We start from the raw sequence: 14890 nt of genomic DNA, 5'->3' as shown, positions 1-14890 counted from the left end.
TCATGAGTCAAACCAGCTCATTGACCAACACCACCAACATGGCTGGGAGCAGGGGACAAGGGGTGGCCAGGGGGCAAGTTCTGTGTCTTCACTAAAGGAAAGCCCTTCTCCCTAAAAAAGAAAAAAGAGCAAACCAGGGTCGTGTGCGGCCAAACGACAGGACGCAATCTTTGTACCAGGCCGGCTTCTCCATGATTGAAGAGTGGTCCCCGGGTGGCGGGCATCCGGCCTTCACAACCCCACTCGTGGCTCGGTCAGGGCGGCGAGCTCCACAAGCCTCTGGGAGAATGGACGACCCAAAACAGGAGCCAGAAAAGGACCTCCAACCGGAAATGCCAACTGCTCCCTGGGCCAACTGGCCAGAGGCCCCCCCCCCCCCCCCCCCCCCCCCCCCCCCCCCCCCCCCCCCCCCCCCCCCCCCCCCCCCCCCCCCCCCCCCCCCGCTCCGGCTCCCATGCCAGACGCAGCGGGCAGCCTCACCTGCCCTGGTCCAGCAAGGGCACAGGTGGCAGAGGCAGGTCAGTCCTTTGAATTCCCCAAAGTTGAGAGGTCGGTGGCCTGGGTGGCTCTGGATACATCTTCTGGGTTTTGCACAAGGTTCGGGAGTTCAAAAGCGCCCAGAGTTCTCAGCAGGGCTGAAGAAAACCCCAAGGAGAGAAGGTGGGAAGGGACAGGCCCTCGGTGGCTTTGCTAGACACATACTGTACACAAAATCTGATTTGCTTAATAATAAATTTTTAAAAATGAATTGAATCCTTGAGCCAGGATGCGGGCTACAGGGCTCACCGATCGAGCCCGAGGAGGAGCCGCTTCTTGTCCTCCTGACCGCTCTCATTCTTCAGGTCGGAGAACACCTGTGTGAAGTAGTGTGGGTCGGCGTTGATCTGCAGCATCTTGGAGCTCATGAGGTTGATGACGGAGAGGCAGCGGTCCCAAAAGGCCTCCTTGCAGCTCTCCACCAGGAAGGGCTTGAGCGGGTAGGAGATCTCGTTGCCCATGTAGGAGTAGGAGAGGTACAGGCAGGTCAGCAGGATGGCCTGGAGCTCGTGGTCCGAGCCCACCTCGGAGGAGATGACGTCCCTGCAGAGCATGTAGAGGAAGACCACGTTGGCCGGCGTGATGAAGCCCTGGTCCTGCCAGCCCTGCAGAAGCAGCGAGCGGTCCACGCTGCGCAGCCAGAGCACAGGGTCCGTGGGGGACAGGTGCTTCAGGCGGTAGCACCGGCGGCAGAGAAACTCGCCCAGGCAACGCAGCAGCTCGCTGGTGGACGCCTGGACGATGACACGTTTGGGCGTCCCTGCGGAGGTGAGAGCAGGATGCGGGGCCTTCTTGACCGAGGAGGAGACCCCGGTCTGGGAGCCCGAGAGCTGGCTGGCAGGGGGTGCGGGCGGCTGGGCCGGTGGGGGCTGGGCGAACGTGGACAGGTTGGCGCACGACAGCGACTTCTTCAGGTTCTCATTGTTGAGGTGCGTGATGTTGTTCTGGTAGCTGCTGTTCGGCTGCACCTTCTTGGAGTTCTTCTTCTTGGCCGACACGGCCACGATCCTCTTCCAAGGCAGCACGGAGATGATGGAGTGCCGCTTCAGGTTCTTGTCCTTGGCGTTCTTGCTGTTCTGCACGGCCGTGTAGTGGCCCACCGTGGCCGCGCCATCCTCAAACAGCGTGGCCTTCCGGTAGCTGGGGGACAGGGACAGCACCGTGCCCATGGTGCCGCTGCGCGCCGGGCGGGGGCCCGCGCCCCTGTGCGCCCAGCCTGCCGGCCGGAGGGAGAAGACAGCTCAGCGAGCCCGCGGCGGCCCCGGGCAGGAGGCGGGGGCGCTCCGGGGGCGCGTGCTGCCCCTTCGGATCTGCGTGGAAAACAAGATGGTTCTCAGCACCAGGCGGGGCTCGGCGCCGCGCTCCTCCACCCCGGCCCAGGCGGCCCCCGCGGACTTGGCCCCGGCCCCGCGCCCCTGCGCCCCCGCGCCGCAGCCCGGCCGCCTCCACTGCAGCACCCCCCGCCCGCCTGCCGCGGCCGCTGCGGTCCGGACGGCGGCGGGAGGGGCCCATGCGCCGGCGGGAGGCGCCCGGGGACCCCCGCCTCGACACCGCACGCGGCCTCGACCCCGACCCCGGCCCCGGCTCCTCGGGGGCAGCGGGCGGCCGCGGGGCGCAGGCTTACCCGGCAGGCGGAGGCTCCTGCGCTCCGCGCCCTCCCTCCGCAATGCGCGCCGCGGCTCGGGCCCGCGGTCCCCGCGCTCGGCGCGGCTCGGCGGGGCTCGCGCTCGGCGGCGGCGGCGGCGGCGGCTCCGGAGCTTCTGTCCAAGGTTCTGCAGACGCCGCGGCCCCGCCCCCCGCCGGCCGCCTTCGCCGCCGCCGCCGCCGCGCTCCCGTTCCCGCCCCGACGCGCACCTCCGCGGCCTCCTTGTCGGGGGCGCGCGCGCGCGGCCCACGCGCCGGGCTGGCCTGCTCTGGCCGGGGAGCCCGGGGCCGCCGCGGTCCTCAGCGACAGCCGGGCGCGGTGCGGACAGGGACGCGGCCGCGATCCCGAGCGCCTCTACTCGCCGCGCCCCTTGGAGGACCCGGACTCGGGCGGTGGCGGCGGGTACTCGCGGCGCCAGCCCCGCCCCGCCCCTGGGGCCGCCCCTCCCGCACCGCTCGCCGCCCGCTCTGCGCCGCCGCGCCAGCAGCAGCCCGGCCGCGTGAGAGTCCCGGGCGCCCCGCGCAGCCGAGCTCGGGGCCGGGCCGGGGGTGGGAGGGGGAGCGCCGGGGGCGGGGCCGAGAGCCGAACCCGCCCGCCGCCCCGCCCAGACACGTGCTGCCTTTGTTCCCGCCGCGGCGCCCGCAGCCGCGGGCCGCGGGGGCGCTCTCGGCCGCGTCCCCGCCCTGGCGACGCGCGGCCCGCCCGGACTGAGGTTGCCGTCCACAGAGAAGCCATCCACAGAGGCTGGCCGGGACTCCGAGATCCCTTTTCCATTAACATCCTCGCCACCCGGGAAAGATGCTGGGGCGCCAGGGGAGGAGAAGCCTTTGCTGAAGCCACTCGCATCCCGATGGGCTGTCCCATCGACTTTCGTGCCTCCCCCTCCGGGTCCTCTGTTCCCGCACTCCAGGTAAATGCCCCGGGCCTAGAGGTAAATAGAAATCCAGGCCAAAGAGGCGTAGGCGTTCCGGGTTGGTCCGCAAATACCGCCTGGCTTTCCCACACCAATAGGGCTCTGAGAGCCCCTGGGTCGTCAGCTGCCCCAGAGACGGGCCAGTCCTTCACAGATGTGACCTCGACGTTTCCACTGGCCCTCTTACCAGTTCTAGTAAAGCTGAAGCAACCGTTTTTCCAACCAGCCTCTGATCCTCTGATTTAACTAGTTTTCATGCAAAACATGTATCATTTGAAGATCTGGCACCAGTAAAATTGTAAAATTCCGACTCGACTAAGAACAATTCCTCTCACAGACAAGAATTCAGATCCTTCACAAGAATCATTCATTTGTTTTTCTTTTAGTTTTGTTCTGTAAATTGATTTAGAGTTGACCACAAACCAGAGAAACAGAAGCTCCAACCCGTATCTTAATCCAGATTATCACCTCTGGACCAAAAGATAAGGAAGTGGTAATCCAGATTAGACTACCCAATTCCCTGGCCACTTCACACGAGGCTGTCAACCTGTGCCAGCTCTGCCAGTTCTGCCTACTGCCCTACACAGAACAATGCTGCTATCGAGTCAGAAAGCGCTAGAATTTGTGTATGTACTACCCAGCGATTTCTCTGTCAATAGTGGCAATTGAAGCTTTAGGGACTTTGGTGACCGTAGAATGGAAAATGCATTGTTCTGTACCCAGAGGGCTACTTCTGAAACCTCCACAGCAGCTGTCATCTTAACTTAGATGAAAGCAGGCCCTTAGCTCGCTGAGCCCCTCCCTCCAAATGTTCCTCGGTGTACAACCTCTGCCTGCTTTGAAAATGGAGTGATCCTCAACCCTCCTTCCCTATAGTAAGGAGCTTGAAGAGGTAATCTCCTCCAGGCCCCCTGGCCCAATTACTCTAAGGCTAAGCCTTTCTCCCACCAGCCCCAGGTGGAGAGGCCCAGAGGCCCAGCCTTTGCCCATATTGCCTCTCAGGGTCGCCTTCAGATTCTGGTGTTGAGCAAAGGTTAAATGCTTTCCATTTCACAAAACGGGCCTAGATTTCAAAGCCTGTAATCCTCCCCTTAGAACTATCTGGACCCACCCTGTTCCCTGTACCTACAAATTTCAGTTCTAGCTATTCCAGTTCATGGCAGATAGCACCAAGGTCCACTTTACCCCATTTCAATTTCCCAAACCTAAGAAGCATGCACTTGCCTGGGCCTTTTCCAATCTGACCACACTCTGGTATCTTCTCTTCTTGCCTTTGTTCAGCCAGCCTTCCCTAGCACTTTCAAAAAGAGCTCTTTGCATTACTACCTCAATCTCCTCACGTGTCAAAGGCAAAGCCATGTTTGCAGCACAGCATGAATGAAACGTGCACTGCCAGCCCGCTTGCTACTGTGACTGAGGAAAGAGGCTGACCGGAAGTCCTATCCACCCGGCCATGCCCACTGTTTCAAGGCACCCCCCATCACCACCACCACCCCAAGCCCCCATCACAGCTCCAATTGCAAGGCAAGGAAGAAAGGTCCATATTCTGCCACAAATCGCAGAATCAAGGCCCCAGAACGCAGACCCGGCTGAATGAAGCAGAGCTGTTTTCTTCCCAGTCTTCTTCAGAGAAGAGCTCCAAACCCCATCAATCAGCCTATTTATCCTATAGCCTGCATCTAGCTTCTAGAAGGGCCAGCCTCCTTGTTATCTATGCCATTAGCCTTATGCTATAGCTGGCATTCCTGTGTACCATCAGAGAATCCCGTCCTCTGCATGGCCCCATTCCCATACCGCCCCAAGAAGGAGAGGCCAAGGCCCCAGCCAGCTACCTTCCAGAAAGGGCTCCAGAGAAAGCAAGGCTAAGCCCTGGCTTCTGAGGAAGCCATGCTTTGTTCCTTCAGGGATCACAGAGCAGCATCTAGTGGCCCTTCTGGGCAGCACAGATTACATAACTAGCATTCAGCAGTGTTCCAGAGCCAAGCGCCTCAGCCTCTGCTCCCAACACCAGCGCTGTCTCATTAGCACACAAGAAAGCCTTGGCACTGATGCAAGCTGGTGCCAGGAAGGGTCCCTAGACGAGGAAGCCTGGCCCAGGCCAGCCCATGGGCCACCGGACCCTCTCAGCTGTGTCCAGACCCAGCCTCCTGGAGGCCAGGGAGGGAAAGCAGTCCCAGAGGTCTAGAGCAGCACAGTCCAAAACAGTGTAACGTGAGCCACAAAAGCAAGCCACATAGATAAAATTGAGTGTTTTCTAGTAGCCACATTAAAAAAATAAGAAAAAAAAAAAAAAGAAACAGGTGGGTTTTAATAATATATTTTATTTAACCCATGATGCTCAAAATATTTCAACATCTATATTAAAAAGTTGAGCTATTTTACATTCTTTTTTCTTTGTTTCATACCAAGTCTTCGAAGTCTGGTTTGTGTTTACACTTGCAACGCATCACACTTCGAATTACCCACATCTCAAAGGCTCGACAGCCACATGAGGCTAGTGGCTACACAGTGGACAGCACAGGTCTAGAGGTGGTCATCAGACCCACAAAGGGAGCAGAGGAAAGGGCTGCTGCCGACTGAGCTCCTCGGGGCTGCCCTAGGCTTGGGAAACCCTCCCTCTTCTCCAGCTCTAGGGCTGACTGGATCCCTTTGGAAGATCTCTTAAAGTCCTTTAGTGAAGCAAAATCCTCCCACAAGTGAAACTACAAAGAGACTATACAAAACTAAAACAGAACGAGAGTGGTTTGGACTGAAGTAAACTGGCGGCCAGAGCGCACACCTCTCTCCTGTCAGCCTCAGAGCCCCTCAAACCACCACTCCCAGGGTCTGAGGGGCTGTGTGAAAAATCATACGGCTTTTCCAAAAGATTCCAACTAGAAGCACAACCACAACTGAATGTCAGGACTCCCCAGGCACTTGCGTGACTTCATATAACCCTCACACCACAATTACCTACCACGGAAGCGGCAGAGGATTACAACCCAAACCGTGTCCTCACTAGACCGTGTTGCCTTGGAAAAACGGAAGGATACCTGTACACCACTTCCCGCCTCCGACCTCACCGACAACTTTCTTACCCGAAGCCCTCCACTTCACTCTGGGTCCAAAGGTCTCCCATGAAGCAAATGAGATACCAGAGCTTTGGCCAGTCTAGAAGGCTACACAGAGCTGTGTGGACTTGATCAGAAGCCCTCCAGCACTCAAGAAAGGACACTTTTTGAAAAAAAAAATTGTTTTTATTGGAACTCATCTGAACATCAGATATACCTGGTGTTGGTTAGCAAGAACCGTTTGTACATTTGATATTGATGGTGCCAAAACCAAAACAGTGACTGGACATGACGGGGAGAGATGTTGAGAACAAAAAACCTGATTTTGGAGAGGAAAGTAAAAGCCAGTCGGATTCAGTGAGGATGCAAAACCTGGTACAACAAAATCCTTTTACAAAATATAAATTTATTACGAAAACCTGGAAGGATCATCTGAGAAAGGGAAAGAAAAAGGAGGCCAGCGGGAAGGAGGCATGAGGGGAGGAGGAGAGGAGAAGACAAAGAGATGAGAGGAAGAAAATAGAGCTGAGCACGACGGAGGTACAGAAGCTTACCTGCCCAAACGGCATGAAAGCCTTGCTATGTGATCTCATCATAAAACAAAGCATGCGGAAATACAATGCTCTACCTCCCATCCGTTCGATTTCTAAGAGGTAAATAAAGAAGCTCCCTGGGAGGGGGACATGAGGTTGCTCGAAAACCCAACAACGAAGATTTTGAAAAAACAAAAACGAAAACAAAAACACCAAAAGCCCCACACCCCACAGTCGCATTTCCAATGTTCACTTGTTAAAAAAAGACTAAATCCATCTGACAGCAGGAGGAGGAGGGGGACAGGGAGAGAAGCTGATGGATTTCAGACAGCCTGACTCCCCTGGAGGAAAGGAGGGAGGGAGAGAGACATGTGACGGTCTCCTGGTTGAGAGGAAAAGAGAAGGGACAGAAAAGAGCAGAGAAGGGCAATTAAAACACTGACGTCTAATCTAGTTTACTGTGTTAAAAAGAGCCACATGCACAGCAGGCCCCCTGAGGGCCCACACTGCTCCCGCGTGGCCCTGGTGGACACTAGCTCCTGGCCGCGTCCCCACTCCTCCACAGGTCGGCGCGAGCTGTGCGGGTGCGGCTGCGGCGGGACCTCCGGCCGGTGTGCTGGAGCCACTGTCGGGGGGAGGACGGGAGACAGGCCACGTGGCAGGGAAAGAACACCGAAACGCCGCATTTCAAATAAAAAAGAAAATAGCAGTCTATACACAGTTGTTTGTTTTGGTTCAGTACAAACAGAATAAAAAGTCGTTGCTTTGATGGCCAGGCAAACACCCAATTCTGAAGAGGAGGAGAGCTGACGCCCAGCAGGTGGATGAGGAGCCCCAGTGGTTGGCGGAGCGCCTGGCTTTGCGGCCCTCTCCCAGGAGGCAGAGAGCACAGCTTTAGGTAGTGTAAGCCTTTTTCCTTTTATTTAGAATAACCTTTTTTTTTTTTCTTTTTCTTTTTTTTTTAAGCAATTTCCCCACTCCCAAGTCGGGCCAGTAAAGATTACATGAAAACTGGCACACCTATTGGCTGGAATACAGATGCACCAAATGAGGATTTAAAAACTTTCCGAGCGAAAAGTAGAACAAAAAGAAAAAAGAATCTCCTAGCATTTTCCCCAAAGGTTTCACTCTCCCGCCACACACACTCTCCAAAGGACCGCTACAGATCCAACTCTGCAAGAGAAGACAGAGCAGTGTCAATCGGGGAAGCTGCGAGGCCACCAGGAGGCTTTCAGTCTCGACAGGCAGAAGATAGCGCTGCCCGGGCCTGGGTCCCAGAGCCAGCACTCACCTATGTCAGTTTCTTGGCTTTGTTGTAGAGGGAATCCACTACTTTACTCATGTTCTGAATTGTTTCCAGAGCAGCTTCATAAGTTTTATCTACTGGGGGTTCATCGAAAATAATCAAGACACCCTCCCCCTGGTCCAAGATCCCTGCAGGAAACACAAGGGCAACCCAGGTAAAAGAATGGATTAGACACAAAAGCACTTGAGAAGCAGCCCACTCCCTAGCTGCCTCCCTTTCTCCAGAAAGGAGGAGAACCAGAAAGCATCTCCATGCTCCATGTCCACATGTCTATTACACATTCTCTTATGGGGATAAGAGGGGCAAGGATCCCAGGGGGCCACCAGGTGAAACAAATGGAACATCTCCTTTCAAGATAAACAAGAGCGTGATGCCTCATCCGCATCCCCACCACCAGCAGCCCCCTCGCCTATATGACTTACTCACCATGAAATTTCTTGTCAAGAATCATCTGTGATAATTTCCTTTCCACGTCGGCCTAAAATCAAAGCACATGATGAAAGGGACTGGTATCCACTAGTCGAAGATCACACGGGCATGAAAGTTTTGTATAAAAGGGCAAATGGATCGAAAACAAAACGGCAACAATGCAACTCGAGCTCTGAGCTCGTGGTCTCCTTACCACATGAAGAAGCTTGAGGACCTTTCAACCAGGCCCATCCAGTGTAAGTGCCAGCACCTCCATGTGGCCCTCTCCCCGTCCCCACCCCCAAGACAAGCTCAGGACTGCTTACCTTGGAGAGTTTGATGAGGCTAGATATGTGTTCAATCTGAAAGAAAAGGCAGAGAAGACAGCGACACCGAGAGTCATGCTTCTGCCTCTAACATGGAGGTAGAGTGGGGGTGGGATTGCTGTGTCTCCTGAAACCTGGCCCAGCGTCTCTCTGGGACGGACTGTCTCTGGTCATGCTTAGGTCTCTCGTGCTCTGTCCGTCTGCCTGCCTCTCATTGCCAGACAACACACACTCCTACCCCACAGGCCCCTACAGGAGTATCTACCACAGGCACGGTGACTACAGAAGCAAGGAGGGGACTGCTCTCAGATTACAAGCAGAGGCCATCTCCCCGGCCTCCACCCCACAGCACCTCCACAAGAAAAGCTCAACCCTCTAGCCCTCCAGACACAGCCCTGGAAGCAAGTTCCTATTGTGGATAGGTGTGGGAAGGGAGGGAGCTAGAGAGGACGCTCAGCCAGAAAAGAACCAGGGTCCCCCGCAGGGTCCTTACCTGAACTCGGGAAAAAGGTTCAATGACCCGGATCAGATTCTGTTCCAGCAAGTTGTCATACAACTTGGCCAAGTGTGTACTGATGATTGGGTCATCCCGGAGCTCTGCCCGGTAATCTGTCAGGGCCTGCCAAGAGAGCCGGTCACAGAGATTGGCACACAGAAGCACCTGAAAGGCACACTACTCCTAGCTTCCTAAGTAGTCTGCTGGACTTTGTAAATCCATGGTTGACTGAAGTTATGGAGGATCTGAGATGAAAGACCAGTTATGACAGAAAGGAGAAGAAAAGAAACATCAAGAACTAAAAGACGGAGCCCCTTCTCGGCACCATCTTTCTATAGGCAAGTCTCACGTTGACAGCTCAAACCACGTAAGCCCCAAGAACAGCTAGCTCAGCTTGAAAGCCAAATCAACTATACAAGCAGTTCTCAAGATGTATCCACAGAGTGAATAGGGTCTCCGTGAAAAAAAAGGAAAAAAGTTTTTTGAGGTAAATAACGGGAAATGCATTCCACAACTGGCTCGTGGAGTTTTACAAGAACATCAGCATACAGTTCTGCAGTTAACAGAAAGCAAAGCATCTAATTTTGTTTAGCCCTAGGGTTTCCCAGACCCTTTTCCCAAGGAACACCTACTAACAGAAGTGTCCCATCAAACATCCCAAACTTTAAAATAAAATGATCTATTTTGTTTATTCATAAATGTAATTTATCTACCCTGAGAAATGGTCTCAATATCCAGCCTCATGCCAGCTGTGCTATAAGGTGTTAAGCAAGCAAATCATGACAAGTAAGGAAGTGAATGAAACCAGCAAGAAAGCTCTGCAAAGATGATGAATCTTGGGGGACACCCACAGCCAAATGGTCTAGCCTCTGTCCACACTACGTTTTTCTTCCTAGATCTAGGTTTGTTTTTATTAGGTTGGTCAATATACTCAGACTAAGAGAAGAGAGGCTCAGAAGAGAACAGATAAGTCTCACACTACTGCTCAGGCAAGTCCTCCCTTTTCAAACCTTCACTAACAATGAGTGGAAGGCAGAGGAGACAAAGACAGCCTCAAGAGTGAACTGAGGAAGTGTGTTCCAGTCCACTAGCATACATCAAGACTTCTCCTTTGCCGACAGACGAGAAGCAGAGCTGACATTTCCGGAGCTGAAGGAAACCCTGAGACCGTGGAATGTGGAACAAGTGCCAAGCCTGGCACTGAACCCTGACATGTGAGCTGTGGGGCTTCGGGTCTTCTCGCTGAACCCCAGCTCCCTCAACTATAAAATGCAGGTAAGAGGTTGTTGTGAAAAATTAAGTAGAAAAGGATGACAGAAACAAATGTTTGAAACTGAAAGTTACTATATATAAATGAGGTATTACAACTCAACAAGTTTCATTGTACAAAAGTGCTCAACTCTTTCCAGGTTTTGATACTGTACTATAATTAAGATGTAACCAATGGGGAAACTGGGTGAATGGTACATGGGATCACTGTGTACTATCTTGGAAACTTCTTGTGAAACTATTATTATTTACAAACAAAAAGGTTTTTTTAAGTATGTACATGCCCCTCTCCTCCACCCAAGTCCCTACCAACCCGATACCGTGCTTACCTTTTCAAAATCTGCCAGTGATCTGTTCTTGCTAGCCTGAGCCACACATTTTAATGCTTCTGTCTAAGAGTAAAGAGAAAAGCAGTGAAAGTGATCTATTCTGCACTCAGACCTCATCCACTAAATGTCATAAGCAGTACGCTATGTCCACACAACTTTTGGATCCAAGGAAGAACCTGCCCCACCATTGTGTTTCAGAGGCCTGGGAAGAAAAGCTAGAAAATGACGAGAGAACTATGATCTCTTTACCCCTCCTCCAAGGCTCTTTATGCCCAAGCCCCCAGACTCTTTTTGCCCTTAGACCTGATCATACCTGTGCTTCATCAACTCTCATTCTCCCAGGTTTGGTACAGAGCACGAGCCAAGGTCTATTTTCATTAGGGTTGAGACACCAGAATTCTACATATTACACTCAATGTTAAAATGCCACAGAGGGATGAAGGTACAATCAGTGGTTGACAGCAACTTCTAACCTGGTTAATAAAAGGCACTTCACCAAGCTATCAAGTCTCCACTCAGCAAGAGATCTACAATCTTTCTGGGAGACTGTTCTGACTCCTGCTTGAAAGTGGTCATCAAGGTACAAAGGACCAGAAGGACCTCCTCTCGTACCAGCCTATGCACTTACATAAGGACGGTGTGTGTTACACAGCAGACTTTGAAATGGTGCAAAACTAATCATTGGTCTGTCTCAGCATTTATGCCACACAGAACAGATGTCACAATTAGAAACACCTGGAAATGAGAGCCAAATAACCCAAGTTCAAAGTCTGGCTCCACCATTTACTACTTACCTGACCCTGTCCTGGACACTTGAGACCTCTCTTAGCCCATTTCCTGAACTCTAGTTCCATACAGGCAATGAGTCCTTCAATGTAGTAATAACGACTATTCCTGTGGTCAAAACTACGAGGGGATCTGAAACTTTTTTGGATGAAAAGCCATTTAGGACCACTTGTAGAGAAGGACAGTTTCTTCCATCTGTTAGGGCCATTCCTCCAAGGACATAATAAGATTGTTAATGGGTCTATTGTTCAGAGACAACTGCATTTGAAATCCAGAAAGATTACTTTTACTTTACTAGTGATAATCAAGCAAAGTACAAAGAAGGGATGGTCCCGACTTCTGAGACCACCTTTACACAGGTCATACTCATACCTACTCAGGCACAAAAGGGGCTCCTCCTGACTATCAAAGGCCTCTTGCACCACACACACTGAGGACATGAATTGGAAAGGTACTGAGCAACACTTGGATGAGCCATCAAAACCTAGTTTCTGCACCAAGCACTTCAACCTCCCTAAAGCACATGTGCACCAGGCCTTGCCAGGCTCCAGATTCTTGGAGAACCCAAGATTTCATAGTCTGCACATATTAAGTTTACAAATCAGGCTCAAGATAGATAAAATTTTTAGTCAAAGCAAAATGCAACCTAACTTGTGCAAATGCTATGGTTCAGTTCTTATAACTCCCCCAAACCACCTGATGTCCATAAGAGCACCAAACACAGACTCTCCAGGCCAAGAATTTAACAGTACAGGAAACACACTGCATGGCCTTAAGGGAAAGGGGTGGCAGGGGGCGAGGGGGATCACATGGAGAATATAGAATGGAGACCTGAAGAGCACTGGTCTCACTGTGCATCGTGACTGACAATGTGCTGGCCTCAGAGTGAGTAGAGGATCAGAACTGCAGTCAAAGTATTCCCTACCTGCCTCCCTGCATACCGAAGCGCAAGTTTCCCGCTCACCAAAGCCTGGACATCTTCTGGGCTAGAAAAAAAAAAGACAAACGTGGTCAACTGCTCCAGGATGTTAGGCTTCTAAGTATAGGTTGAGGCAAATTTGTCTCAGAATTCCACGGAGAAGACCGCCCATAGAGGTAACAGTCCCCACACCCAAACCCACAGGCCCCTCACCTCACAGAAGGCAGGCTTTCTTCACTCTCTGCCTAAGCCCAGCACTTGAGAGCAGAAAAACTCCAGCATTAAAAAGATAGCAGCACTGAATGTCCCAAAAGTAGTAGACCCAACAGACAGAATAATGTCGGTCAATATCTCATTACTCCCAAAGGAATGTTGATAAATTCTGTAGAATTCCTTATGAAAAGATCTGTCATCCTTGCTGTTGTCCCCTTTCTCAAACCTCTCCCTAACCTCTTCCTTAACCCACCCCCATTCTGGGTGGCCCACCTGGCCAGTGCTGGACTGTAAGCTAATTTCCAGGCCCACTGTCTGGTGCTCAGCAACTCTCTGGTCATAATAATTGCAGGATGATGAGAACACTCCAAGCGAGTCTGGAAAGGAGATTTCTAAAATCTGTCTCCCTGATTCTCAAAGACCAGCAAGGAAATGTGCTCTGGAACACCTTCAATCCCCCACTCTATGTCAGCCAGCCCCAGAGGTGGCCACTTCTGCTTCTGTAACCAGCCCAACTCCCTGTAAAAGCCATCTGTATGGCCAAAAACTGAGGTGAAGAACTTGAGTTCTCATACCCCCCAAGTTAATGTGTACCTACGTGTTGAGCATGATTTTGCACAGCAACATGTACTTCAGAGATGTGATGGCCTTGGGGCTATCGATGGAATCATAACCCTCAAATGCCTCATAGAAATATGAGTATGCAGTTTTCCAATCCTTCTCCTCTGCTGCATGGATAATACCTGGGCATTAAAAAAGAAAGGAGTAAGAACCATATGAAATAATAGAACCATCAAAGATCAGAGCTGGGAAGGGCCTCAGAAATCTATCCCAACCCCATCTACTTAGTGATGAGGTCAGGAAGGGATAAAGGGCCTGCCCCGAAGTCAATGCCAGCTAGTGGCAGAGCTGGGATTAGACCCAGTTCTTTAGTCACCAAGTTCAATGTCATCTTGACAATATAAATTCCAAAGGAGTTAGAGACCCTACTCAAAGGGGATCCTAAAAACCTTTAAAAAGCAGGGGCAGGCGGGGAGCGCTAACATCTTTCCCCAGGCTTCCCATCACCACCATGGTTCTGCTATCTTCTGAAGCCACTAGAAAAGGCCACGTTTAGCCTCCAGGACGTCACCCTCATAGGTCAGGAAGTTCAACCAAATATCCTGGACTGCCTGAATGACTTGTTTTGGTAACATGTCTTTAAGACAGCTTGCCTAAACTTGACATTTTTATAGGTAAGCAGCTCTCATAAGAAAAAGGAAATCCAATCTCTTATACTCTCATTTCAGATACTTGTCATTTACAGGTGTGCTTTTGCCTAGATGCAATCAATATATAGACTTCATATAATGCTAGACATATGAACTTAATTTAACTGGACATGGTTAAGCAGTACTTCCTTCGGCTGATAGACTACAGTTTAAATAATTCTCTATCATTTAGAAGTTGGAAGGGCACCTGGATGGCTCAGTCAGTTAAGTGTCCGACTTTAGCTCAGGTTGTGACCTCATGGTTTGTGGGTTCATCGGGCTCTGCACTGACAAGCTCAGAGCCTGCAGCCTGCTTTGGATTCTATGTCTCCCTCTCTCTCTGCCCCTCCCCTGCCAGCGCTCTCTTTCTTTCAAAAATAAAAAATAAACCTTAAAAAAAAAAAAAAAGCTGGGTTGTTCCCAACAAGGCTAACTTTGATTGAACTTGCTATTACTTGCAACCTACGCTATCACTTGGGATAACATGAAATTTAGTTTTTTCTAGCTTGGGAGGCATCTAAGCCCTCAGAGTCTGTATTAGTTCTAACTCCACTTCAGCCTTTATGAGGTTACAGACCTCAGCCCCATTTGTTTATTACCACAGTGCTTCCCAACATTCTTAACATCAAGACACACAGAGAAAGTATTCAGCACCTTGAAATAAAAGGATAAAACTAGTTACACGTGACCCAAGGGAAGAATGTTTCAGCACATTTATTTGTTTGTTTACTTATTTATTTATTTGAGAGAGGGTGCAAGTGAGCTAGGGGCAGAGAGGGAGAGAGAGAATCCCACAAGGGGGAGGGAGAGGGAGGGAGGGAGAGGGGGGTAGAGATGGAGATTGAGATTGAGAGAGAGAGAGAGAGAGAGAAGTGGGGGTCACCCAAGGCAGGGCTCGAGCTCACCCAAT

General features: G+C 51.7%; 2 protein-coding genes across 2 annotated transcripts in view; both read right to left on the bottom strand.

Moving 5' to 3' along the window:
* Positions 1 to 442: 442 nt before the first annotated feature.
* On the bottom strand, positions 443 to 2257 carry CDK5R1 (cyclin dependent kinase 5 regulatory subunit 1). The gene is made up of 2 exons (XM_042966689.1): positions 2162 to 2257; positions 443 to 1847 (listed from the first exon to the last, which is right to left on the bottom strand). The coding sequence occupies exon 2, from the start codon at positions 1704 to 1706 to the stop codon at positions 783 to 785; it is 924 nt and encodes a 307-aa protein (XP_042822623.1). The 5' UTR covers positions 1707 to 1847; positions 2162 to 2257; the 3' UTR covers positions 443 to 782.
* Positions 2258 to 6649: 4392 nt separating this feature from the next.
* Positions 6650 to 14890, bottom strand: part of PSMD11 (proteasome 26S subunit, non-ATPase 11) — a 29656-nt gene continuing 21415 nt past the window's right edge. The window contains exons 7-14 of the mRNA XM_042966977.1: positions 13329 to 13473; positions 12524 to 12584; positions 10813 to 10875; positions 9212 to 9337; positions 8719 to 8754; positions 8411 to 8462; positions 7970 to 8112; positions 6650 to 7851 (exon numbers count right to left, since the gene is read on the bottom strand). Coding sequence (XP_042822911.1) covers positions 7970 to 8112; positions 8411 to 8462; positions 8719 to 8754; positions 9212 to 9337; positions 10813 to 10875; positions 12524 to 12584; positions 13329 to 13473 — 626 coding nt within the window. The 3' untranslated portion in view covers positions 6650 to 7851. The remainder of the gene's footprint in view (positions 7852 to 7969; positions 8113 to 8410; positions 8463 to 8718; positions 8755 to 9211; positions 9338 to 10812; positions 10876 to 12523; positions 12585 to 13328; positions 13474 to 14890) is intronic.

The sequence above is a fragment of the Panthera tigris genome, chromosome E1 (assembly GCF_018350195.1).
Source record: "Panthera tigris isolate Pti1 chromosome E1, P.tigris_Pti1_mat1.1, whole genome shotgun sequence".
Classification (NCBI taxonomy): Eukaryota; Metazoa; Chordata; class Mammalia; order Carnivora; family Felidae; genus Panthera; species Panthera tigris.
Note: the sequence above shows the minus strand (reverse complement) of the source record. Positions and strands in the feature narration are given on the sequence as shown.

What these genes read in the sequence shown, in the direction of transcription:
- CDK5R1 (XM_042966689.1), bottom strand. Translation starts at nt 1,706, where the DNA reads ATGGGCACGGTGCTGTCCCTGTCCCCCAGCTACCGGAAGGCCACGCTG.